Consider the following 27,693-nt stretch of genomic DNA (forward strand, 5'->3'; position numbering starts at 1 on the left):
TTACAGGAAACATTTGACCTCTGTCATTGCCAACAAAGGATATATAACAAAGTATTGAGATGAACTTTTGATAGTGACCTAATACTTATTTTCCACCATAATTTGCAAATAAATTCTTTCCAAATCAGCCAATGTGATTGTCTGGATTTTTTTTCTCATTTTGTCTCTCATAGTTGAGGTCTACCTATGATGCCAATTACAGGCCTCTCTCATCTTTTTAAGTGGGAGAACTTGCACAATTGGTGGCTGACTAAATACTTTTTTGCCCCACTGTATATATATGGCACCTGTGTACGGAGTTTATTCTCATGTCTTGGCATCAGTACATATTCTGTATTACTCATCGAATACCTTCCTGTCGGTCAATGCATCTATTTTTGACTAAATCTCTGCTGTTACCTATTGTATAATAAAATTCTTTGTAAAAGCAAAAATATTGCCTTCAGATCTACTTTAAAGTAGGCCTAATCCTTATACAGTGATATATTGTAAATCCTTCTGATGTGACCTGTGGAATACTGCATGAGTTACTTAACTCACACAGAGTATATGTCTCTTTCCTGTGAGCCTAAGTAGTCCATCCAAGAAAAGCAAATATACTCATCTGTATAATCCATGTTCATTGTACTGCATCACTGGGAGGATGTTTTGTAAAACTTTTCCTTTTTTTCTGTTTTTCTATGTTTCTTAGTGAAGCTATGTAAGCATTTTCTGTGATGACTTGTAATATGGATATATTTATTTATTTTATTGTACCTACAAAACTTTAGTTCAATCCTATTTTATTAAAGTAAACCTGAACCCTAACTAGATGACATTTATTGTGCTAAGGCACTGTATATAATAATTATTCCTATGACTTTTTTCCATAAAATAATATTTTCAACTTATTTGCATCTCAGTGCTGCTGATCTCCTCTCAGCTGCTTTTTGACGACATCCACTCAGTCTAGCATTACTCACACACCATTACTCTGGATCTGTTTACTGGTAGTGGCAATGTGCTGGGATGGGGCCGCTTATGCTCTCCATCAGTAGTGCATGTGGCTAGGTAACAATGGAGGAGTGCAAGAGAAGAAGAATTGGGAGACGGTTGTCACCCTTGAACATGTATTATGTTAACAAGAACCTTCATAGCAGAATTATTAGAGATTCTTTTAATGAAAGCTGTAGGTTTAAGCTTGAAAAATACCTTTTAAAATGATGTAATGTGAAGGTTTATATTGGACATTAGTGACTGGGTTTACATATACTTTAACTTCAACAGTGCTTTCACATCGGTAAAGCATACCGTGCACTAAAAGACAAGGTCTATTTTATAGTGGCCCCTTTCCCTATCTAATCATCGCATTACCACTATAAAAACTAAACATCTGTCATAGAAAAAAAGTTAAGTTGGCCATAGATGGATCGCAATTTGGCCGGTCCCTGATGAAAATTTTGATCCATATATGGCCGTTTCTATTCGACAGAAGTCAATCTAATGATCAGCTTCTGTTGAATAGGAATGTTGGAAAACTTTGTCAATCACTGGCTGCAACCTCTGATCATTATATTCTGACAGTGGAGGAGTCCCACTGTTAGAATACAATGGCACGGCAGTGAGAATTCCTCCATCCACCTTGCTTGTTTGGATCATGGAATCCATTTGTTTTTCCTGTGATCAGCCCCTTGGCCAATCCCACCAAAAAAAAAAAGATCCATCTATGGCCAGCCTTAGAAAATACACTTACCTTATCCCTTCTGCCGCCTGCAGCATCTGGGCAAACCTAATATTGCAGTCCTCTGAGTTCCCATTGTCTCCTGCAAGGATCTCATTGAGGACATCACTTTTGCCTAGGTACTATGGGTGGAAGTAGCAAGTATCTAGTACGTTGTAGTAGTTGGTTACATTCAACTTGACTTGCTTTGTAATTTTTAAGATATTTTGTAGGTTACACCACCACCATGGAATTTGTAAATGTTGATTGTCCAAAAGCAGAATTGGGGTTTTGAAAGTTGTTGAACGGAGTTCATGCCAGAGAAAGTATGTTCTTTGCTGGTTCTTTGTCTCAACATCACCTATTTCTAGTAATGGATAATGTTTGCAGATAGAAACACAGATCCCTGTGAATAAATGGTGCAGATGTGCAGGTGGAGCCCCACACTGATGCGCAGATTTAAAATGTGACAGTGGCTGCGTGGGATAGGAACCCCTGCCTGCTGTCACAGGAGGAAGGGGGATGGGGGCTGTTACATGTTACACCCTACATGTTTTAGCTTTATTACTGTAAAGTATTTTTAAAGACATTCAAATGTTAAGTCTGCACTATTCATTAAAATAATAGTTGGTGATCCTGCCATGCTTGTTCATAATATAACAGTGCTCTGTCTCCTCCCAATTGTCACCCAATCATAAGACAAGCCAGGCATGGTTGTCACATAACATGCCCTGAAAATGCCATGTAGACCTCATTGGTGTGCTTGCATGTAGATAGGAGGAGATCTGCAGCACTGAGATGTAACAAAAAAATAAAAAAGGTGAAAACAAGTGTCCTATTTTTAATAAAATGGCAATTGCTTGAGATACACAGCGCTTTAGCAAACTGAATGAAATTCAGTTGTGGCTTACATTTACTTGAAGGGAGAGCAATCTCCATTTACAGTATTTCAGTAGGAAGCTGATGTAGCTCAGTGGGAGTTAGACACACCGTGTTTCTCTGTTAAGAAGTGCTGAATGTCAGCTCCCTTGTCTGACATCAACCTATGGTATTTGACACATCACAGGTAGGCGTTTAATCAGCATTCTTAATTTTTAATGAGTTACCTTGGAAAAATGTATGACTGCTTTCTCCTGTAAAAAATAGCTTTGTAAAGTAATGATGACTTGTGTTTTCAGCATCTTTCAAGGATCACTCCACAGGATATAAGCAGCGATGCCATCCAACTATTGGCAAACCTGGCTAAAATAATTAAATCTAAGAAGATTTTAGATATGGGTGAGGATGCATGGAACATTGCCAGAAGAAACATGAATCAAACACATACACTTATCTATGGCGTGTAACAGCTGATTTACTAAGTTGAGGATCTTCACTCTTAGAAATAGTGTGACTATTCACTTCAATTATCCAATCATGGGCAGATGAAATACGTAAACTGGAATTTGTTTTTCACATTATTGAATAATCGAAGTGACAAAGCACACAATGTTTTTTGTGACGATTCTGAATTTTAGTAAATCAGCCTCTTCTTTTCATTTCTTCTGTGCTAATTTGCTTATCTATTTGCATGGCCAGTTTTTATGTGTTGCCTTGTGCTCATTTCCTTCCTATTATGTACCTTGATCCCAGAGTTGATTCCATATGTCAGATAAGCTATCTTATAGCGCAGATCTTCTCAGTTCTTTACCCCGTCATTCTGCCTGTTTCACTTGTACCCTTGTATTAATTACCTTGACCTGACTGTGTATTTCCTCCTATAATTATTGTAGTTTTTCTCTGCTACATACCATCTGTGATAGTACAAATTCCATTCACATTTCCTATGTTGTAATATTGATCGGCTCTGTCACATGCTGTATAGAACAAATACACATTATCGTTTGCCCTAGATTATTGTATTGACTTTCTTGGATTTTATTGCTACAATTCCTTTTTCCATAGCCTCTTCACTCTTGCACGCTCTATGCTGGTGTTTCCCAACTGCAATGTTCAAGTAGCCCCCGCAAATGATGTGACGAGGCTTTCTCTTGTATCAAATGGCTCTTAGGCCTCATGCACACTGGGGCTTTTGTAAATGCAGGAGAGCATTTTCAAAAACACGCCTAAGCTGCATTATGCAAATGAATTTAGGCACCTCAAGTACTTGGCAGTTTTTAATTGGCCAGAATATTAATTTATTCCAGCCATTGAAATAAAAAAACAAACGCTAAACGTGTCAATCATTTTGTTCAGCCAAATTGCTTTTCTCCTGAAAGCACAATTGATAATTTTTTAATTGGTATGCTTCAAAATGTCTATGTGCATGGCCACATAGGTTGACATGGGAGGGGGGGGGTGTTTAGAAGCAGAAAAAAAAAGTCAAATGCCTGAAAAACAAGCATTTTTAAGCTCAAGTGTGCACGAGGCCTTACAACTACCAAACCAGCAATACCAATTACATCACTGGTGCAGGCACACAAGGTGAAGGAAATTCTGGAAACATGACTTGTTGGGTGTACTTGAGAACTGGAGTTAAGAAACACTGGTATATGACATATTTGCACTGTCCACACTGCAAACATCTTCATGTAGGTATTTGTTTTTTTACTATAAAGTACATGTAATATTTGTATATTTCTTTGCTAAGCAGCACTGTCTCTCGTTTTACTAAGGGTGGAGCTATGGTTACAATCCTTTGATCTTGGCATTGGTATTGCCATCTGATGGAAAGGTTGTTGCAAACGTGCGAGACACAGAGGATGTCAGAAGTGCAAAGGAATACTGGACTGAGGTACATAACAGTACTTGCTTGTGTCAGTAAAGTGTTCATTTAAAATATCAAGGTGTATAAAAACCCTAACAATGAATACTTATGTGCTCCCCTTGGACTATTAAGTGTATCATTGAAAGCATTGCAGTAAAAAATTGCTGATCTCCCATTTTATAGAGATGAAGAGAGGGTGAGGTGTTCTGTAGTTCCAAAACACTTTGATTGGAGTTTACAAAGACTGGAGCAGCCAGAATCTGGAGCAGCTTTTTATGGCACCCAATCAGCCAATAGCTTTCATTTTCAAACCTTAACGTGGAACTAAGGTCTAAAATGAAATAAAAAAAACCTGTGAGCAGGCAGGCTCTTTATTGCAGAAGTGACATACAACATCTGCTTACAGTCTTCTGTAAAATGCACAGTGAGCTGAACATGTCTGTGTACATTCTGGCACAGTGCCTGTGTGCTGGGATGACTGCACTCCTGAAAATAAAAGAGAAATCCTAAAAAATTACAATTAATGCAGGCACCTCATCTAAGGGTTTTCTGGTGACAAAACCAATACCAAAAATTCAGCATGCATATGGCCGAAAATAAAACCGAAACTGAAATGTCTGCATAATGTGAGGGTGGGAAGGCTCCAATTTTTTTTTTCTACCTTCATGTTGATTTTTATTTATTTTTTTAACTTACAATTTTATTGCTATCACATAGAGGTCCAATAGTCCCCTATGTGATAGCATATAAGTGACAGGTCCTCTTTGTAGAGGGGAGGGGGCAGGAGAGGAGCAGTGTATACAGTGAGGTAGCAGTGTATACAGAAAGGCTCCCTCACTGGCTGTCACTATATCAGTGCCGATTTTTAAATGCAATTGCCGGCTTCTTTTTTTCTTCACCATAGCTATCACTTTCCCCGGAGCTTTTGCTCAGGAAAAAAACGTTGTTTATTTTAGCTCGGGGAAAGTGACAGCTGATTCTCTAAGCTATAGTGAAGAGAAAAAAAAAACCCGGCAATTGTATTTAAAAACCGGCACTGACATATAGTGACAGCCAGTCACTGTATACACTGCTCCTCTTCTACCTTTCTCCGCCCCCCCCCCCTTCCCCCTCACGTCTGCAGTACACACAGTCCCCTGTATTGGCACCTGTATCGGCTAAATGTTACCTATCGGCAGAATGAGGATAGAGCTATTTTCAGCCGATATGTTTCGGTGGCTGAAATTTCGGTGCATCCGTAGCTTTAGTTTTCTTTCTCACCAAAAGTCATTGACTGTCAGTTATACTACCTCCTACAGTAGCACTGGGCACTGGCAAAAGAAAAAAATTGTAGCCCAAGAAAAACCCTCCTAATGCAAGCATTCCTTCTACTCCAAGCTGTTAGCTAGTTTCCTAGAATTATGGAATTTTAATTTTCTTCGGCTCTGCTATGAAAGGTCCAACCCTTTTTGCTAGTTAGCTTTTTTTTAATTAGATTATTAGGATTTCTTACTACATTGCTTCATGAGCTGGTCTCTACATGGCAGCTATCCATATCGCTCTTTCCTCAGCTTAACTTTGTAGTGCCACAACTCAACATTTTGGAGTTAGTCTGAAACCTGTGGGCATAAGGTAAAGCCTAAGACACCTAAAAGTGGAACGCTTTCCAGGTCCACATATATTGACATTGTCTCACTGCTTGTTTTGTCTCAGAAGACTCACTTTGTGAGTAGGGCATTCAGGCTGAGCACTAGGAGCGATTTGTTATTTTGTCCACTGAACGCTTTCAAATGTCCCACTTTCTGTTTTTAAAGATGTAATTTATGCCGAGAGACAGAGCATGATGTCAGCTGCTGGGTGAAATGTCCCTTATGCCCTTCAGAATTGAAGTATCCCCCCATTGTTGCTTCTGCTTGCAAGAGACATGTGAAATGTCGATCCTCGGTTGGTTCCTACTGTGCACCTGCAGTGGCTTGGTCACTTCCGGCTGCCTGACTTTACACCTATTGGTGGTTGGGTTTGTGAGTACCTGAGGCCTAGCCTTGTATCCTCATCTGTTGTTATTCTTTTGGGTAAATCAGGAAGTGAAGTGTTGGACTTTATATAAACTCTTGATATCTTGACCGCAGCATTCTGAAGAAGCTCACGTGACTCGGTGGGTGAAACGCGTTGACGTCACAGTGTCATGACACCCGCATCCAAGGCACCTCCACGTGGCTTTGCCATCTCGCCGCTCCACGCTGGACACGCCATTGCAGTTCCATGTACAGCTATCATTATATGGAAGGTGACTCCAGCCGTACCACACAGTGGGTCGAGATCCATTGAAGCCAGTGACTGTTCCTGGAGGGGTGAGCTGATCACATTTAGGTCGGGTTGTGAACGCATCAGGGGTTATCCCCTGGACTCTGATTGCTCTGTTGAGCCTTACACACCTGGTGTCTCCTCTTGTCTGCACGCAGCACACGGCTGTGGTTCATCCCAGTCCTCATCCAGATCACTGAATTTCAGACTGTTGCTTCTATGTGACCACTATTGACTCCCTGTTGATCTGTGATGTGTCCGTCTGTCACCTGTACTGATATCATTGTGACACCTAGCATGGTTCGACTGCCTATGGGAACTATCCATTACAGGTTCCTAACCTGTCAGCACTGATTGAATATATCCCTTTTGGACTGATGGAGTGCCATTACAATCTATTATTATACATGTTGACATGTGATATATCCTTGGCACCTGTTGAGGGACCAGTACCCCTACATCATCCAATTGCACTGTTATTGTAGATTATTCACGATCATTGATCCAGTTATATCAGCTACAACTACAGGGTTCTCGGGCCCCCACTATTCCATCCACAAGTTAATGTCATATTGTGTGCCTGGAGAGTATGCATGTGTGCCCAGGCGGGTGTTTTTATGATATAGCGACGTTATCATTTTGTTTTATTGTGGAGGGGTTATTGTATCATTCAGATTCCGATATTTTTCAATATATACATTTTTAAGCCGCAGATCTGTTCTCTTTGGGTCTTCTTTTTGTGGGTTCTCTACCCACAAGCCAGTGTTTTGTTATGTATACTATGGGTCCTGAGGACACCACCCTTTATTTTGGGTGAGTCGGCTACAATATATGTATATTTCCTTTTGCAGTGGATCCTAATTTTGTTTTATTACTTTAGTATCTGTTGTTAATCTGCCTTATAGTTGCAGCATGTCTGATTCTAGACACAAGAGGACAGTACCATTGTACCAGGTGCCCCCAGCTGCTTGCAATATGCCTGGTGAAATTGCTGACGTCTGCAGCCTAGAAGTTCTCTGTGGGACAAATCCTTGCCTTTTTGCAGATAATTTTGAACCAGCGTTTGGAAATCAGGAACATTAAGGGTCACGTATCTGCTCCTGCTGTCTCACTGGCTTCTCATTCCTTGATCAAGACCTTTATACCCCTTTCACTCCCTTGTCAGTCTGTGGGATCTGAATGTGGTTTTCTCGGTGCTTTAAAAGCTTTCTATTGAATTAAATGTATTCCTCTTTCCATTCTTACCCATAAGGTTGTAGCCGTCACCGCTGTAAGGCGAGTATCTGAGCTGTCAGCCTTGTCCTGTAAAGAAACCCTTTCTGGTTTTGTACAGACAAGGTGATGTTCCCTTCCACCTAAACCAAATCATCATTATTTTGTTCCTCTGTCCAGTTCACATTCATCAGAAGGAGAGTTCTTTGAAATGTTTGATCCTTGAAATGTTTCATCAGTCGACTTAGTCAGGCGCATAATGACTCTTTCTGGTCTTGCACAAGGTGTTGTTGGGACCCAGACCTTCCTTCCTACCTCAGGTATGTTTGACTTTCCAACTCAACTAGGACAGCATTCTTCCATCTCTGTCCACCTCCACTTCATCATAAGCAGATTTACAGCCATTGTCTGGATGGGGTTTGGGCAGTGAGAACCACTCTTTCTACCATGTCTTCCATCAGAAACAATAATGTTACTCCAACTGCCATCTTTCAGTTGCAAACAATTACCCATCAGACTCACTGGAAACGCAGTTCTGAAGGTCTGCCACACACTCGTGATCATCAGTTCATCAGGTAATTACCAACAGCACCAGAAGTTACCTCCTGCTGCTTTTCTTCCACCTCTTAAGCTCCATACCAGCACAGAAAAACAGGATTACAACTTCAGTTCGTCTGGGACTTTCCACCTTTCCTCCAGTAAATAGGATAAGAACTTGATACACAGTCCGATGAAACAAAAATAAAACCAGCATGTTGTAACACTGATTAACAAAGGAAAAACAATGACAAATGCCAGTTCTATCATCCTTTAAAATGTTTCACTGATCAACTTCATCAGTGGTATAGTGGTTCTTTCTGGCCTGACAAGATGGCATTGAGACCTAGAACTCCCTTTCTATCTAAGGTAGTTTCAACCTTCAATTGCAACCAGGACAGTGTTCTTTCATCCCTCTGTCCAGCTCCAGTTCATCATAGGCAGATTTCCTCCATTGTCTGGATGTGGTTTGGGCTGTAAGAGTCTCTCATCTGATTCCATCTTTGGGTGTAAGGTTCTTCAGATGGATGCTTTGAGCTGTAGGCAGCCCCTAGTTGTGTTGTTTTAGTGGCCATATTAGCATTTTATTTGCTGTGTTGCCCACCCCTCTGCTTGACGTTTGGATATTCTGATGGTTTATGGCTTCCTGTGTTCTCCAATAGATGAGAAAGAAAAATTGGATGTTTTACTCACTATAAAATCTTTTTCTTTGAATCAATTGAGGGATATAGGTCCCACCCCTCTGTGTTTATCATCATGCTCTTGGTACTGCTTTGTTACAAACTGAGGATCTCTGGGAGTTGGAGGAGTTATCCTGGGCTGGCATGCAATTGTTTTGTTTGCCATTGTCCAGTCCTCCTGTAAGCAGCAGTATAACCTCACATTTTATTACTTTGTGTGTCCTTCAATAGGCTCGAAGAAAATGATTTTTCGTGAGTACAAAAATCCTAGATTAGCAAAACAAATGCAGTTGTGAGATACTTTTAAACATATATTGTTTAATTGGCATGTTTTACAAGGTGTGTTTTCTGATCATCATTTTTATATATGAACCCAATCTGCACTCTATTTTTGACACCCAAATTTTCTGAATATCTTTCCGTTCATGACTTTCAGCTTGAGACAGTGCTAGGCCCTGCCACAATGTAAGTATGAGTACACAGGATTATCAAAGTTACATCTTGAGGGGCTCCAGAGTGCTGTTTCTGAGCGGAAAAGTCTGGCTTGCCAGTGTTCCTGGGCTTTGGTAATCCTGGATCATGGTCTGGAGCTTTGAAACTTCAAAGAGACTTCAGTGGGAAGAAGTCTCCAATACGGTGTCCAGGTCTTACTGGAGACCTGAAGGTTGCGTGAGTGTGCAGGTGTGCACATTCTTTAAAAGCAAGGCCTGGCCATAGCTCAGCGCTCTTATCAAGAGACAGGTGTGTGCTCCAGCCAGGAGACAGGCATACTACCATTAGGATAGGTGCTCTACTCAGGAGACTCAATGTTAGAGAGTTCCCTTACCCACTGGATTTGGGAGAGTCAGGACAGCTCAGAGAGCCTGGAATGGGATAGTTGAGACAACTAGGCTAGTCCAGGGGATTGAGGGAGTCTGTGAATCTGTGGAATGAGAGAGCCCAGGTTGCCAGTTGATCCCATATTAATAGGCCTAGGAGTGGATGCTGTAACTAAAAGCCAGAGTGCTGGATCTGAAGGATCCTGACAAGACCAGTGGAGCTGCTGAAGAAGGCAGGTGGCTTGGCATTTTCATTACCTGTTTTGATAGTGAAAATCCACTGGGTAACAATTTTTGGGAACTTTACTTTCATTCTGGTTAATAAAAGTGAGCTGGCAAGCTTTTAAAGTGGTAGTAAACTGCCTCAAGGTCATATTATAATGTGCTAGTATGCATTGCATACTAGCACATTATGAAAGACTTCCCTAAGAACAAAACCCTCCAGCGGCGCGCTGTCATCGCTGCAGAAGGCTTCCATGTTCCTTCTGGGTTCACGGGCTGCGGCTGCATGAATGGCTGAACCAGGGTCCAGGGTCAACGCAGCCGTCTACCAGGAGATTTTGGAGCACTTTATGCTTCCTTCCACAGACGAGCTTTATGGGGATGCTGACTTCATTTTCCAGCAGGACTTGGCACCTGCCCACACTGCCAAAAGCACCAAAACCTGGTTCAATGACCGTGGGATTACTGTGTTTGATTGGCCTCACCTGAACCCCATAGAGAATCTATGGGGCATTGCCAAGAGAAAGATGAGAGACATGAGACCGAACAATGCAGAAGAGCTGAAGGCCGCTATTGAAGCATCCTGGTCTTCCATTACACCTCAGCAGTGCCACAGGCTGATAGCTTCCATGTCACGTCGCACTGAGGCAGTAATTGCTGCAAAAGGGGCCCAAACCAAGTACTGAGTACATATGCATGCTTATACTTTTCACAGGTCCGATATTGTTCTATGTACAATCCTTGTTTTATTGATTGCATGTAATATTCTAATTTTCTGAGATTGTGGATTTGGGGCTTTCATGAGCTGTAAGCCATAATCATCACAATTATGACAAATCACAACTTGAACTATCTTGCTTTGCATGTAATGAGTCTATCTCATATATATTAGTTTCACCTTTTAAGTTGCATTACAGAAATAAATGAACTTTTGCACGATATTCTAATTTTTCGATTTTCACCTGTATACAAATGATTTTACTAGCACTTTAACTACAGTTCAGACTGACATGGACTCATCTAATAAAGCTGAATTAAAAAATTACTGGCATGGACTCATCTAATAAAGCTGAATAAAAGAATAGCTGAAACCCATCTAATACTGAGATAAACAACCCCCATGTCTCACAGCTACTGTATATTGTGTTAATATCCTGCCTTTGTGTTCCAAGTTTGGAACTGTGCTTTGATTTAGCTTGGGTTCTTATATATGTGGTGCTGTGTATCGCATGTGATTCGCACAGGAACCGCACCGCATTCCTGTGCAAATCAAATGCGATTTGTGTACGGTGCAATTGGAGCCATACATTTTGTATGGTTCTAATCACACCGCACTTGCACCAAAAAGGTGCAGGACCTTTTTTTTGGTCCGTACTAGAATCTGATCACATGGGTATTCACATCTGTGCGATCCGATTCTGCACATCGCACCGCGTTTTGCGGACCGCTTTCAGGGTGTTGTTAAGTTAACATACACACCTGCAGTGGTTCGCATGAACAGGGTGCGATTCTAATGCGGTACGGAATTCGCACAGAAAACGCTGCGAATTCCGCACCACATCAGTGTGAACCAGGGCTTAAAGTGGTTGTAAACCGCAGACTTGAAATATGGACAAAGCATATTCCTCTATATGTGTACGTTTCTCTATTCAGAGCACTAAGTGTCATTTCTGGCTTCTGCCTTGTTCCTCTGCTATCAGTATGAATAATTTCTGACAAGTTTCCCTGACACCAAGAGAAAAATGGTAACAGGGAAGAGCACAGCCTGTGATTGACAACCTCAAGTCTGTACCTGCATGCTCTGGGAAGGTGTGTGTCACTTCCTTCCAATCAGCTCTCAGAGCTCTCCTCAATTATGTAGTTTCAGCTCCCCGCCCCCTGCTTTTCAGAGCTGAGAGCTGCTGTGTAAATTCTGCACTTTGAATGGATGTAGGGGGAAACAGGACTGTAGATAAACAGGTACAACTTATGCAGGAGGATTTTGTTTCATCTCTGTTTATCACCTGAGGCCAGTCACTTCACTGGGTATATGTAAGGTTTACAACCACTTTAAAAGTCCTGCAGCCTCATAGCATTGTCTCATAAAGTGCTTCCCCTATGTGACTTCAGTATGCCCTCAAATGTGTGTGCATCTGCTGAGTGTCAGCATGCTATATCAAAGGAAATGGCACCACAGGTTTTGGGAGCTATAGTTTTAATATACTGTATATATTTTTTCATTTATTATGCTTAGGCCTAGCTAATAAAATATTGTTTACGTTTTAAATCGGGTACATTTGAAATAATGCATAATAATTTTATATATTAATATTTATAGTATGCAGGTAGATTTCTTCACATCATCAGGATAACCTTAAAGAAGTATTAATCCCTCAGCTATCGTGGCTTAGGACATCGAGCACAATACAATAAGCATCCCTCCGTAAACTACTTGTTAAAATTTTTACTCCAGCACTTGCAGTTTTCAGCTTTCAATGCTGCTGTCTCTGTGCTGCTTCCCTGAACTTCCGGTCTTCACAGTGCAGCATTAACCAGGAACAGTGAAGTTTCCAGTCAGTCTGTTAGCTTGTAGAAGACGAGAGAGGACAAGGAGGAACAAGCTGGGGAGTGCCTTGCTATCCTAGGCTGTGGGGCTGTGTGTTTTTATTGATGCACTCAGTGTGGGGAGAGATAGCTCTAGCTCAGCATGCAAGGGTGTCTCTATACAACATAGCAAGAGAAAATTGCCACCTTGAAATAGAAAACCTGGGGCAGTGGTCATGGCACCGGCTTATAAAGGAACATAGGCAAGGATTAAAAGACAAAGAAGTTTGCATACTTGGTAAGTGATTAAATCAGCTAATGTCCCTTTACTGACCTCATTTGAATTCATTTATCAGTAGCTGCCAAGAATATAAATCTACTTTGTGTGCACCAAATGCCTTTGCAAACCTGGATATTAACTTGTAAAAATAGCATTGACATCATCACTATGCTGCACATAGCCTGTGCAGAGATCTGAGCCGTGGGTGGGGCCCAGTTGGCTCCACCCACAACTGGCTGCCTGCAGAAACCTACCAGATGGGGAGGAAAGAGAACCAGTCATCCTGCAAGAAGAGAGATCTGTGTTTATTACAAGAAGCTTCTACACAGAGGAATGCTTCACATTGGGTTACTTCACAGATCTGGAAGGAATAAAAAAAAAAAACACACCAAGATTCAAATCGGGATACTCATGACTATGATGTACTTAGACAATATTTGTAAATCTGGAATTGCAGCTCTAACTTTGCTAAAAAATCCTGTTTAGAAAGATGAAGAGTTGAATCTCATATCACATAGACAGCTGAATTGACTACCTCCCCACCCCACCTCCCCTTTCCCTCTGCCTGTCCTGTTTAGAAGGAGATTACATTAGAGAGAGACCATCCTAAAGCTACTGCTGCATCCTGTTTAGAAAACTTAGAAGGATCTACAAAAGCCATGTCATGGGTTCACCCTGCTTTATGTATATGAGTCGAATAAAGATATTAAACAATACAAATGTTTAGTTTAAAATATCCTAACTCAGAATAATAGGAATAAAATTGACTCATCCATTTTCCTTGAAATTTCTAATCTGCAACTTCTCAAGTACCTGGAAATCACATTTCCTTTTTTCTTTTTTTCAAAGGCCGGTGTGGACAGTAAAATTGATGTTAAATTACAGCCTGAAGAACAGACACTGGGTAATTATTTTACTACGATGACTAAATGTTAATAATGCTCTTTCAATTATTTTTATTCTGGTACATTGGTAATTCAAGTTGAAGGCCCTTTTACACGGGGCGGACTCTGTTCGGATCAGCAGGGAATCCACTCACAGATCTGCTACTGAGCAGAGCAGGCGGATGACAGGTCAGTGTCCTCTCGGTTTATGCAGAGTGGACATGGACAGAGCCTGCTCTGCTTTTTGGATGGCTGGGTTTTTTTAAACAGGCACCACTATCTGTTTACACCTGACTGCCCTCCGATACGCTTAGACGTATCGTATTTTTTTTGTGGACCGGATCAGATTGGAGGTAGGTGTGTGTACATGGACACAAGTCCGTTTACACCCGCCAGTCCATAAGGATACATGGACCATCTAATTGTTCACCTGAAAATTATTTTTGCAGATAGTCTGGTATCTGAACATGTAGGTTTCCTGTGCTTCAAAAAAGGATTTTTTAAGGGTTTATTCATTTAGCACGACCTTTGCCTGTTTCATTTAAAAGGTATGTTGGAATTGATGTGGAGAAGGGAGCTCTTGTAGGATCCAATTCTAAAATATTGTTTTTCGGCTGACCCCCAATAGAATAAGGTAAGAGTTAGGTGTCTGGAGCTCTTACAGAATCCTTGGTAATCCTGTCCATCTAACTCTAGTACTGCCCCCTCAGGGGTGCAATGGAAACAAAGTATTATTGTTTTATTATAGCTGTCTGTCCATTTCTGCAGCTAGATTGAAATATTCTTACCCTAGTATGTCTAGGGTTTCTCTACTTTAAGTAGACCTCATAACCTTGGCCATCCAGGGTGCAGTGGCATTGTCTGAGAAAAAAACAATATAATCTCCCCCCTTAACCAACCAACTACATGCTCACCTCTCTTGCAGTCACCCACCTCTCCTTTTGTGGCTGCCATAGCAAAGTACGTAATGCTTCCAGGTATGGTGATGCAAGCGACCTTCTCCCATAATGGCTTGTTTGGGCCCAGTGGCCAGTTGCTAAGCCACAGCATTGTCACATGACAGAGGGGGTGATGTTTCTGTTGCCTTTGATCTCCAACCCCAGCCAACATGAACTATTTTTGTAGTAGCTGCAACAGGGTTATCAGTAACTGACCTTTTTGCACAGACTGAGCTATCCTTAACTTAAAAATGGGGTACTGATTCCATAATGAAACCTTGTATTTCTTCATCTCTCCAACGGGAAACACTTTTCAGTTAAGGTGCACCTATCGAGAGTGATAGGTGTGTTTCCATTGCTGCCTTTCATCTTAAAATGATAGCAGCACAGCTTTGTTTAGTTTTAACCCTTCTGGGCCAAATCCCAGTAATAAACTAATAAGCAAATGAAAATCGGAGAAAATATGGAATTCCTTATCTCAATACTTTTTCTGGGCCAGTGACTAGAAAGTATTAAAGCCAAAACATCAACAGAACAGCCAGAACACTAACATTTTCTAAAGGAAAGGTCATCCCCATATTTCTCACTTGACAAGTGACTACTTTGAAGGTGTACTCTGTCACATATTCAGCAAAGCCATCTAGAATTTTATGGCAGCTGCAGTAAAACTGGATTGTATAGCAATTGTCACACATATGATTATTGAGAATTTTGTGAGTTGTAAAACTCATCATCATTTCATGAATACCTCGTTATTCAGAAATTGTTCGCGTGAGTAAGATCCTATAATGTCATACAAGTTTGTCTAGTTAAAACAAATCAGGTGAGTTTGTAAATGTGGTGTTTCATGGTTTTAGTGCTCAAAATGTTTGTTTTTTTTGTGTATAGATGACCTGTTCTCTACTGGACAAGCTGGTACATTTGACTTAATTTCCATGAATATGGCTCATCAACAGAATTGCAGAAAATGCTATGAAAAATGTCTGCGTCTCTTGAGGAGTGGAGGAATACTAGCCATAGATGGGGTATGTTTAAAGTACCGGTCCTACAAGAGTACACATTATAATTTTGATTAGTAAGAGTGTTAATCCCAGAAGATGGCGGAAGTTCAACTTTAAAGCAACAAAAACAGTATCACTGTTCTTAGGGTTACTATTCATCCAGTCTTGAACTATTCAGCTTTGTTTGGAAAACACCAGGCAAGCCCACATTGATTAACTTCACTGAAGCCAAAAGTTCAAAATAGGGCACACGTTATGTTTATTCCCACTCTGAAGGTTTTACAAAAAATAAATGTTCTTTTCCTCATATTTGTTTTTGAAATATTTCTGAAATGTGAGAGAGGCAACAAGATGCCTCAGCTATTATGGAACAGGATCCACACCTGTCCAATCTTTTTCAGTTGTCTATTTGCAGAGGACTATCTCAGTTAGGCAAAGGCAGTCAATGGGTAAGCAGAATGTTTTGATTGCATACCTTTGTGGGTTCTGTAGGACAAGGATTGTGGTTGACAGGAGGCAAAGGTTCATGGGAATATGACGGAGGGCCATGACCCCCACAATTGAGTGTGAAGCTGGAGCTTAATGGGTGGCGTGAACGATAGTTTTGGAGAAGCAACAGCTTCAGGTGTTTAATCTACCAGTATGATGGCAGGAGGGCCTTCAGGCCACAGGTAGGTTGTAGTAAGGTTTGGTGTCATGGTAGCTGTAGTTGAGGGACTTGCAAGTTTCTTTTGCTTCAGGGCTGAGTTTTAAACCTTCCAGCATGGCAACCTGTGATAGATGGTCAAGATTAGAGAGTCTTCGGATAGCTCCTAGGGCTCATTCACACCAGCTACTACATTGCAACATAGTGGCTGGTGTGAGGTGCGGTATGGCCAGACCAATGCAGTGCTGATGCACTGATAGCGGCACAACACACTGTCCACTCTTTTTTTTTTTTTTTTTTCAAAAAAATTTTATTGTAATTTCACACGGGGTGATTTACTAAAGTTGGAGAGTGTAAAATCTGGTGCAGATGTGCATGGTAGCCAATCAGCTTCTAAATTAAGCTTTGACAAAAAAATCCGGAAGCTAATTGTATTCTATGCAGAGCTGCATCAGATATTGCACTCTCCAATTTTAGTAAATTGATCCCACAGCAACATTACACAGAGTTCTATGAGCCAGCATGCAGTGACCTGCACTGCGCTGGAAAAAAAGTACTCTTACTCAGTCCTTTTTCTTTGGTGCACACCATCGCAACACAATAGTGTGAACCAGCCACACCAGAAACAAAGCATTTTGCCTTGTCTTGTGGTGGGGGTGCGCTGGAATATCCACTCAACACAGTCCCACTGCACTTGGTGTGAATGGACCCTTAATGTTACCCTGGTTTCCAATTTAGCTGTAGATAGAGGGGTTGGTTGTCTGAATGTTGATGTCCTACTTCCAGAAAAGAATAGTCCTTACAGTACACAGAGTTCTTAGCTGGCATATGTGATTCCCAGGGCTTTTTCCATCTTGAGAAGCTCTGTGGTTCCATTAGTGAGGTTAGCGGGGGTTCAGGTGAGACAGTGGGAGTTAGGGATTGTGGGGGGCTGAGGGAAGGAGGACACCAAGGTGGGGATTATCTGGCTTCCCTACTGGAGTCTTTGCATGTTTTCATGTTCTTTGCATTATTTATATTTCAATAAATGCTTTGTGGTAGTCTATCATAGGTGTCATGTCTTAGTGTTGTTTTCTTTTGCATAGATAAGTTTGGAGACACCTCCCCTGATCATAGGCTTGTGGGCACGCCAAGTTACTTTTTGTCACTCTCAGATCAATTTTTTGGGTTTCATATATGTTTTAAGCAGCTGTTTGGTGACGCCATCTTGTTGCCTGGCATTGAGGCCTTAATCCGTAAAAAGGATATGTGCAGCTTGCTCAGGGCTGGTTGACAGTTGGGGGAAAGAGGAAACACATCTCCCTAGACACCGCAGTGCAGGGATTCATTGATATGTGCCTGAAACTTCACAGACAAACATATTGGGTGGAAATGATAGTAGAAGAAGCTCCACTATAATCCTTCAGCCTTGTTTAGCAGTTAATTACCAAACTTATGGAGCCCTCTTTCACATCCTTTTATGTAGAGTTTTATGTAGAGTTTGCAGTTGAAAAGAAACTAGAAAGCCTGAGTGGACAGGTGTAGATCTTACCAGTTAATATCTGGAGCTGAGGGTTTAGGGAATGCTAGCCTTACACAGTTAGATTTCTTTCATTCAACCTGCATAAACAGCATGCATAGAGGCATCTCCACTGCTAGCTATTGTATTCAGGCAGCCACACCCGCAGCTGCCAAATGTAACATGCTGTACTTTTTTTTTTTTTCTTGCACTGCGCTGTACTGCACTGCAATGGTATGAACTATGCCCATAGGATAGTCTGGATTTTGGACGCTCATTTGGTGTGAAAGGGCCCTTAATACCTAAAATCTATTAAGGTGCAGTTACTGTTCCATCTGGCTCAGTCAATTTTTAAAGCTGAAGTTTAGCTAAAACAAAACATCTCTCTACAGCTTTAGTCACATTGCTTACCTGTAACGAGGGGTGTCCCATATCCTTCCCAGCAGCTAGATCCTGCAGAAATCCTCACTGCATGGATGCCTGTCCTGTTCCTGTCTCGGAACGTCTAGCACTGCAATGTTTAACATCTTTGGGTCATTGGGCAAAACAGCAGTACAGATAGCCTATTATTTCACTGATTACACAGCCTGTAACACGATCTGTCAATGGGGAAGAGTCTGATCAGTCACAGAATTCTCTCTCCCATTCACAGATTTTAATCAATGTGAAAGAACTTTTCTCAGTGGAGGAGGAGGGAGGTCGTATTTCCCTTTCGGACCATCTGTACTGCTGTTCTGCATAAAGAGGCAAAGTTATTAACCACTGCAATGTCAGAAGTTCAGAGACAAGAAGAGGACAGGAGTCCCTGCAGTGAAGATTTCTGAGGAATCCAATTAAATCTCGGCTTTAAATCAAATTTTGTTGAGCCAGGTAGTGCTGACAGGGTCAGTCCTGGTTCATATTTAAGCTGATTCATTGCATGTGTTGATAATTACATTTGGTATTATATATAATTATTTTGAATGTCTGATCTAAATCCTATAAGGGCCAATTCACACTACAAAAATGCACTCCGGATGCATTCCGGATATGTTTTTTGCTTACAGTTCACACCACACGCAGTTCCGGTGCAGTTTTGATGCAGTTTGACATGTTCCAGTATGGTTCTGTGCAGAAACAATGTAGCATGTTCTACTTTTTTTTCTGCACCGGAAACTGACTGGAACTGACTGCATTAGTGTGAACCAGGGCCATTGGAATATATGGAAAACACTGTGCATGCATTTTTGATGCAGAAAAAAAGGGCACTGAACTGCATCCGCTGTGAACTAGTACTAAAATCAGTATTTACATTTGCATATGTGTCTGCTAATATTTATATCTATCTGTACATACAGTAGTTAATGCAGTTTTTCTGAATATTGTGTATATTGACACTACTACTGCTTTGCTCTGCAATTGCAGTGCAACAGACATAATTGCTTGGTACACGTGAGCGCTGTGCAAACTGTTGCTGCTATATAAATCCTGTATAAGAATAACAACAACAACACACATCAGTTGAAAAGAGAAGTATGGCCAAAGTTTTTTTTTTTTTTTGGCAACTTCTCTTCTAGGTCACAGAGCTGCTCTAGGCTTTGGAAGGATTACAACAATGATGTCAGGATCCAGCCAGATGCTTGATGGGCAGCTGGCTCAGTCTCTTGGCACGCTGCTGAGAAGCTGAGCCAAATGCTCCCTCCTGTCTCCAGCCCCGTGCTCTTGGGAGCACTGGAGGCACAGAACAGAGAGCAATGACTAACAGTCGCCTATCTTCTCAGAGAGGACTGAGAACTGAGTGGTCAGTGGTCATGTGATTGCTCAGTTCTCAGTGTTGGAGCCAGCGAGGCACAGCTGCAGCATCACACTGATACTGCAGCCATATAAGTGCGTATGTAGGTTTGTTTTTTCTAAGTAGCCCACACTTCTTCTTTAAACATGAAGATTTGCCATGTACAGTGGGGATCGAAAGTTTGGGCACCCCAGCTAAAAATTTGTATTAACGTGCATAAAGAAGCCAAGGAAAGATGGAAAAATCTCCAAAAGGCATCAAATTACAAATTAGACATTCGTATATGTCAACAAAAGTTAGATTTTATTTCCATCATTTACACTTTCAAAATATCAGAAAACCAAAAAATGGCGTCTGCAAAAGTTTGGGCACCCTGCAGAGTTAATTACTTGCACTGCCCCCTTTGGCAAGTATCACAGCTTGTAAACACTTTTTGTAGCCAGCCAAGAGTCTTTCAATTCTTGTTTGAGGTATCTTTGCCCATTCTTCCTTACAAAAGTCTTCCAGTTCTTTGAGATTTCTGGGCTGTCTGTCACGCACTGCTCGTTTAAGGTCTATCCATAGATTTTCAATTATGTTGAGGTCAGGAGATTGTAAAGGCCATGGCAAAACCTTCAGTTTACGCCTCTTGATGTAATCCCCCGTGGATTTCGAGGTGTGTTTAGGATCATTATCCATTTGTAGAAGCCATCCTCTCTTTAACTTCAGCTTTTTCACAGATGGCATCAAGTTACCATCCAAAATTTGCTGAAATTTTATTGAATCCATTTTTCCTTCTACTCGTGAGATGTTCCCTGTGCCACTGGCTGCAACACAACCCCAAAGCATGATTGATCCAACCCCATGCTTAACAGTTGGACAGAGGTTCTTTTCATTAAATTCTGTGCCCTTTCTTCTCCAAACGTACCTTTGCTCATTCCGGCCAAAAAGTTCAATTTTAACCTCATCGGTCCACAGAACTTGTTTCCAAAATGCATCAGGCTTGTCTATATGTTCATTTGCAAAGTTCAAACGATGATTTTTGTGGTGAGGACGTAGAAGAGGTTTTCTTCTGATGACTCTTCCATGAAGACCATATTTGTACAAGTATCCCTTTATAGTGGAATAGTGTACCACAACTCCAGTGTCTGCCAGATCTTTCTGGAGGGATCGTGCAGTCAAACATGGGTTTTGAATTGTTTTTCTCACAATCCTGCGAGCTGTTCTGTCTGATATTTTTCTTGGTCTTCCAGATCTTGCTTTAACTTCCACTGTTCCTGATGACTACCATTTCTTAATTACATTCCAAACAGAGGATATTGACATTTGAAAACGCTTTCCTATCTTTTTATAGCCTTCTCCAGCTTTGTGAGCGTCAACTATTTTCAGTTTCAGTTTTCTAGACAACTGCTTAGAAGAACCCATGGTGCTGATTGTTGGGGCAAGGTCAGATGAGTCTGGGCATTTAAAATCTTTGAGATTGACATCATCTGGTCTTCCCAGATGATGATTGAGAACAATCCATGACACTGGCAGGTCTCAGCTTTGCAAAGGGGGCAGTGCATGCTATAAATTCTGCAGGGTGCCCAAACTTTTGCAGACGCCATTTTTTCGTTTTCTGTTATTTTGAAAGTGTAAATGATGGAAATAAAATCTAACTTTTGTTGACATATTATAAGAATGTCTAATCTGTAATTTGATGCCTTTTGGAGATTTTTCCATCTTTCCTTGGCTTCTTTATGCACATTAATACAAATTTTTAGCTGGGGTGCCCAAACTTTCGATCCCCACTGTATATAGACATGAAGAACATAGCATTCATTCTCTAGTTCCTCTAATTTTCTTCCTGACACATTCTGCACTTCAGTCTACTCACCCTGCAAATCCCTGTGGTCACTTGTAACCTATTCTTCAGGTTCTGCCTGTTATCTTTAGCCTGAAAATGAGCTGCTTAAACTGCCCCAAGTTCTCCACTCTGCCAGTCTGAAACCATGGGTGGGGGGAATCTATTCTAATCTGCATGTGTATTGAATTATACATGCATGGGCAGCTACAAATGCTAAGGTAGGAAGATTGCAAAGAATCGCTTCCAAGAGCCTGTGATCCTTCTTAGAAGTACTCTAAAAGCCATGATCAATTTGGCTGCTAGGGATCATGGGGAAACTGTTTTAAACATCAATTTGGCGTAGCAGCAATATTCCTTGAACTTACTTTTTTTCTTACTGGGAATTTGTCTGTTAATTGAAAGTCTTTTCTACTATTATGCAGGTTCTGTGCAGTGGAGCCGTACTGAGAATGAGCCCTAAGGATGAGAGTGTACAGGGAATGAATCAGCTGAATGAAGCCATCTTAAGGGACGCTCGCATATTTTTAAGTATCCTACCTCTTGCCGATGGACTGATGTTATGTTTTAAACTTTGACCCAAAGTTTATTTTTTATCACCTCAAACTAGATGCTGTATGTACTTAATATATTTAATTTGAAAGTTTTAATGATGTGCCAGCCACCTACTGTGATTATAATGAGCTTCAATGGGAAGAAGTGGAATTTGTATAAGTCAATGAATGAGCAATAATCTAGCAGTGGGAATCACCAGTAAGTAACATAACCAGCACGATGGAAAATTTCACTGAAGCTGGTTCAAGGAAGCAAAAGAAGTGAAAAACATACTAAAAATCTCTACCTAAACAGACAGAATAAGTACAGAAATCAATCATCAATAATGCTTAGTTTATTTATACTGTCTGTTAAGGTAGATAATTGTTAGCCCTAAACATGTTTTTACTACTATGTGGGGCTTCATTAGAGAGATTACCCCTCACTTACTGTTGCAGAATTTTCCTTCCTGTCTAGTGAAGTCGCTGTTGCACTGACCAAAAGTGAGAGCCCTGGAAAGTAGTAAAAACCCAACAGGGGTTCTATGTTTAATTACGTCCCCACTCGATCCAAGACACAAAAACGTTTTGGCTGGATTTACACTTTAAGTTTTAAAGCGTACCTAAACCCAAATACAAATATGTAATACAATGCTCAAAAAATTAAAGGAACACTTTTTAATCAGAGTATAGCATCAAGTCAGTTAAACTTCTGGGATATTGATCTGGTCAGTTAAGTAGCAGAGGGGGTTGTTAATCAGTTTCAGCTGCTTTGGTGTTGATGAGATTAACAACAGGTGCACTAGGTGGCCAACAATGAGACAACCCCCAAAACAGGAATGGTTTTACATTGACAGTGACATTTTTTTCCCTACTCATCTTTTCTCACTGTTTTTGGCTAGGGTCAGTGTCACTACTGGAAGCATGAGGCAATACCTGGACCCTACAGAGGTTGCACATGCAGTCCAACTCCTCCAGGATGACACATCAATACGTGCCATTGCCAGAAGGTTTGCCGTATCAGTCTCAAAAGCATGAAGGAGATTCCAGGAGACAGGCAGTTACTCTAGGAGAACTGGACAGGGCCGTAGAATGTCCTTAACCCATCAGCAAGACCGGTATCTGCTCCTTTGTGCAAGGAGGAACAGGATGAGCACTGCCAGAGCCCTACAAAATGATCTCCAACAGGCCACTGGTGTGAACGTCTCTGACCAAGCAATCAGAAAGAGACTTCATAAGGGTGGCCTGAGGGCCCGACATCCTGTAGTGAGCCCTTTGCTCACTTCCCTGGCACCACAGAGCTCGATTGGCATTTGCCATTGAACACCAGAATTGGCAGGTCTACCACTGGTGCCCTGTGCTTTTCATAGATGAGAGCAGGTTCATCCTGAGCACATGTGATGGACGTGAAAGGGTCTGGAGAAGCTGTGGAGAACGATTTGCTGCCTGTAACATGGCTCAGCTTGACCGTTTTGGTGGTGGGTCAGTGATGGTCTGGGAAGGCATATCCATGGAGGGATGCACAGACCTCTACAGGCTAGACAATGGCACCCTGACTGCCATTGGGTATCGTGATAAAATCCTTGGATCCATTGTCAGACTCTACACTGGTGCAGTGGATCCTGGGTTCCTCCTGGTACATGACAATGCCCAGTCCCGTGGGCAGAGCATACAGGCAGTTCCTGGAGGTTAAAGGAATTGATACCATTAAATGGCCCCCACGGTTGCCTGACCTAAACCCAATAGAACACCTCTGGGATATCATGTTTCGGTCCATCTGACGCCTCCATGTTGCACCTCAGACTGTCCAGGAACTCAGTGATGCCCTGGTCCAGATCTGGGAGGAAATACCCCAGGACACCATTCGTCATCTCATTAGGAGCATGCCCCGATGTTGTCAAGCATGCATACAAGCACGTGGGGCCATACAGACTACTGAGTACCATTTTGAGTTGCTGCAATGAAAATGGAATAGCTTGCTTGCATCATTTTTTCACTTTGATTTTTGGAGTGTCTTTGAATTCAGTCCTCTGTAGGTTGATCATTTTAATTTCCATCAAACGATGGGGCATCCTTACATTCCTAACGCATTACCCAGTCCATATCCGTATAGATATCCAGCATAACATTTTTCCCCATTAAGGTCTGATGTGTTTTCAAAGTGCTTCTTTAATTTTTTGAGCAGTGTATATTGCCACTTACTGTTCCTTGGATGTGGTGGCTGCATTTTTATTGTCAGGCTAGGAATGTTTGTAGCAAGTACAGAAAATACCTGTTGATCTTGCTGGAAATTAAGTGTCCTTGTCAATTCCTGTGAGAGAAACTGGAAGCAAAAACAATTCCGCCTAGATAACAACCATGGCTCCCTCCTTAGATACAGCAGAGGAGTGAGTGTAGCCAACCAGGGAAATGAAGCATGTTATTCACAGGATTACTAGGTAAAGATAAAGGGGGGGAAAGCCTGAACAATAAAAACAAATACAGTGACCACATCTAAGGACTAGTAACCTGCAATATATAACATCTTTATTATTAGATACCTTTTTAAGTCTGCCTTGAAGCGGTAGTAAACACTGCTTGGTGATATAAACCTACAGGTAAGGTTATAATAAAGATTACCTGTAGATACAAGGAATATCTCCTAAATGTGCACCGTTTAGGATATATTCTCTATTTCTGCAGCAGGTGACATCACCAGCATATTTGCACTGCGCCCAGAATGGATGACATACGATCGTGCCTCTCCTCCGCATGTGCAGGAGGGACATCATCGCAGCTTGGCCATTTAAATGTCCAGAGCCCGCAAACCTGGAAGACTGGGCGAAGATGGAAACCCTGTCAGCATGCTGCTGGAGGGCTTCGTTTTTAGGTCTTTCATAATATGCTAGCATGTGATGTGTACTAGTACATTATGCCATTGACTTGCAAGGGGAAGATTTATTTTTCCCCTCAGTCTTTACTATCGCTTTAATACGTACACAGATAAAGGGTTGACACAATTAGGAATAGTCAGTGCTGTTAACACCCAGTTAACCACTTGCCCTCCAGAGGATTTACCCCTCTTCCTGACCAGGAAATTTTTTGCGATACGGCGCTGCGTTACTTTAACTGACAATTGCGTGGCTATGCAAATGAAATTTATGTCCTTTTTTCCCACAAATGGAACTTTCTTTCTTTTGGTGTATGATTGCCTGTGCATTATTTATTTTTTGTGCTATAAACAAAAAAAAAAAGGTCCGACTATTTTGAGAAAAAAAAAGCTATATTTTTGACTCTTTACTATAAAACATGTCCAGTAAAAAAAATTTGAAAAATCAAATTTCATAATAAATGTAGGCCAAAATGTATTCTGCTACATGTCTTTGCTAAAAAAAAAAATCACAATATGTGTAAATTAATTGGTTTACGTGAAAGTTATAGCATCTACAAATGGTGTATATATACTGTAATTTTTTTTTTTTTTTGTACTAATAATGGTGGCGATCAGCAACTTGTAGCGGGACTGCGGCAGGCATTCTGACACAGGAGGGAACTGACTTCCCCAGTGACACCAATACAGCGATTAGTGCTAATAAAAAGCACTGACACTGTACTAATGACACTGGGCATTAAGGGGTTAACATCTGGAGTGATGAAAGGGTTAACTGTGTGCTGTTTTGCTGTGTGTGTTTCACTGTAAGCACGCTGCTTTGCATGACTCTGTTATGCAGAGCCATACAAAGCAGTGTGCAGGAGCTGACGGGAGAGATCTGTATTGTTTACATGCAGGTCTCTCCCCCTTTAGTGATACTCAGCGACAGCCGAGGCCGCCAATGGTGGCGTGGGTAGGGCTCTCACGTGGCTCGCACTTCCCCTACCCAGAAATGCAAAATTGCGTATACATACGTGATTTTGCGCAGCCCTGCTGCCCTGTAGCAGTATTTGTGCTACAGGGTGGCAAGGAAGCAGTTAAAGAATGTGTAAACCCAACATTTCATATTCCTGACATGTGCCTGCTGTACCATATACTTGTATGAAAAAGCATCCTGTCCTCTTTGTATTGCTTTGTGTGTGTGAAATCCCTGGTGTCCCTGCCAGTCCCTCTGCTTTCCTGTTAAAAACTGACCATATATCTATACACAAATGTTTTGCCTTTCTTTTCTATTTTAAACTGGATGGGTTGTTTTACAATGTTAGGGTTTAGGCCCCTTTCACATTGGGTGGACCTGCTGAGTAAGTGGATGACAGGTCCGTGTCCACTCCACTTATGCAGGGCAGACACGGACACTGTCCTCTATGGAATGGAAAATGGACCACCTGTCTGTTTCCATCCAAATGTCATTAATCCGATCAGCCAGATGGATGGGAAATAGATCCCCATCTGTCTATTTTTAGCAGACAGGATCAAATCGGATGCAGGTGGGTGCAAACGGACACATGTCCGGTTACACCCGCTGCTCCATAGAAAGCAGTGGCGCTTCTGATCGGGTCCGCTTGAAAAACAGACAGGCAGGCCTGATCAGTCCGCTCATGTGAAAGGGACCTTACATATACTTCAATATGACCAAATCTGAGGGCATTTCTAAAATAAACCTGAGCCTTGGATAAAGACCTTCCTTCAGATCAGATAATTCCCTATATACACATACACGAAGGTCCTGTCACTTGCATGCATCATCAACCCCGACCGTACTGCAGACTACAGAATAGGTTTCAGTTTGCCCGTCCTTACTTGCATCTTACACTTTATGCTTTGAGGAGATCCTGTGGATCAAATGAATGTGGATTCTAAGCAGGTAGAATTTGCATTTCCTAGGTGCTGATCTCTTGGATTAGCCAGAAATACTGTACATTTTTATTTATTGGAAGACTTTATTATGACAGTAAAAATAGACTGCAGATTGAATATAAATCAATAAAATGAATGCTTTTAAGACCAAAATAGCTTTTTTTCTTCCTTTTCCCTATTCTGGTATTTGTTTATTGAATTGCATTTACAACATTTCTCACCTTTTTTGACAAACAATGCTCTGGAACAGCTTTCCTCAACTAGGGTTTCTTTGGAGGTTTCTAAGGTTGCATTCTCAACTTAGAGTGAATGTCAGGCTTTTTCTGGGGGTTTTGTTTTGTTTTTTTTTTTCATTTTCACGCATGTATGCAAGTTCATTGGAAGAGTTTATACAAACCTCAGGCATTTTTGTTTTAGCCAATGGAGAACAATGGGGGAGAAAACCAGTTCCTACAGGCAAAAGATGTAAAAACTTGAGTTGAGGGATAATGTTTCTTTGTCCCATACATATCAATGAGAATGCCTGAAAAGCCCAAAAGTAGCTCTCCTAGCATTAGGCATCAACAGGTGTCTGAGGGCGCATATGGCAATGGCTACCGTGCTTCTGTTCTGTGCACACACCTTTGGTAACTCACTCCCTGATGGGTATGCTACATCACACCTATCCCAGTAGACATTGGGGCCTGGCCTAGGCCCGAAAGCAGAAAGTGCTGTTTTACAGCACAAAAATCAATACAAATAGGTAAAAGCTATCATTTTTCTTCACATTTGTGTAAGAAGGGAGGGGGGTAAAAACAAAAGAAAAAGTATCTTTATAGAGTAAAATTTCTGC

At 41.3% G+C, this 27,693-nt stretch overlaps 1 protein-coding gene across 1 annotated transcript in view; it reads left to right on the plus strand.

Annotated features, from left to right (window-relative positions):
• COMTD1 (catechol-O-methyltransferase domain containing 1) overlaps window positions 1-27,014 on the plus strand; it is a 36,432-nt gene extending 9,418 nt beyond the window's left edge. Inside the window, exons 3-7 of the mRNA XM_089682573.1 lie at window positions 2,878-2,977; window positions 4,354-4,472; window positions 13,850-13,904; window positions 15,711-15,847; window positions 21,986-27,014. Coding sequence (XP_089538699.1) covers window positions 2,878-2,977; window positions 4,354-4,472; window positions 13,850-13,904; window positions 15,711-15,847; window positions 21,986-22,138 — 564 coding nt within the window. The 3' untranslated portion in view covers window positions 22,139-27,014. The remainder of the gene's footprint in view (window positions 1-2,877; window positions 2,978-4,353; window positions 4,473-13,849; window positions 13,905-15,710; window positions 15,848-21,985) is intronic.
• The last annotated feature ends 679 nt before the right edge of the window (window positions 27,015-27,693 follow it).

This window comes from Staurois parvus, unplaced genomic scaffold (genome assembly GCF_062004578.1).
Source record: "Staurois parvus isolate SC_StPar_1 unplaced genomic scaffold, SC_StPar_1.0 ptg000291l, whole genome shotgun sequence".
Classification (NCBI taxonomy): domain Eukaryota; kingdom Metazoa; phylum Chordata; class Amphibia; order Anura; family Ranidae; genus Staurois; species Staurois parvus.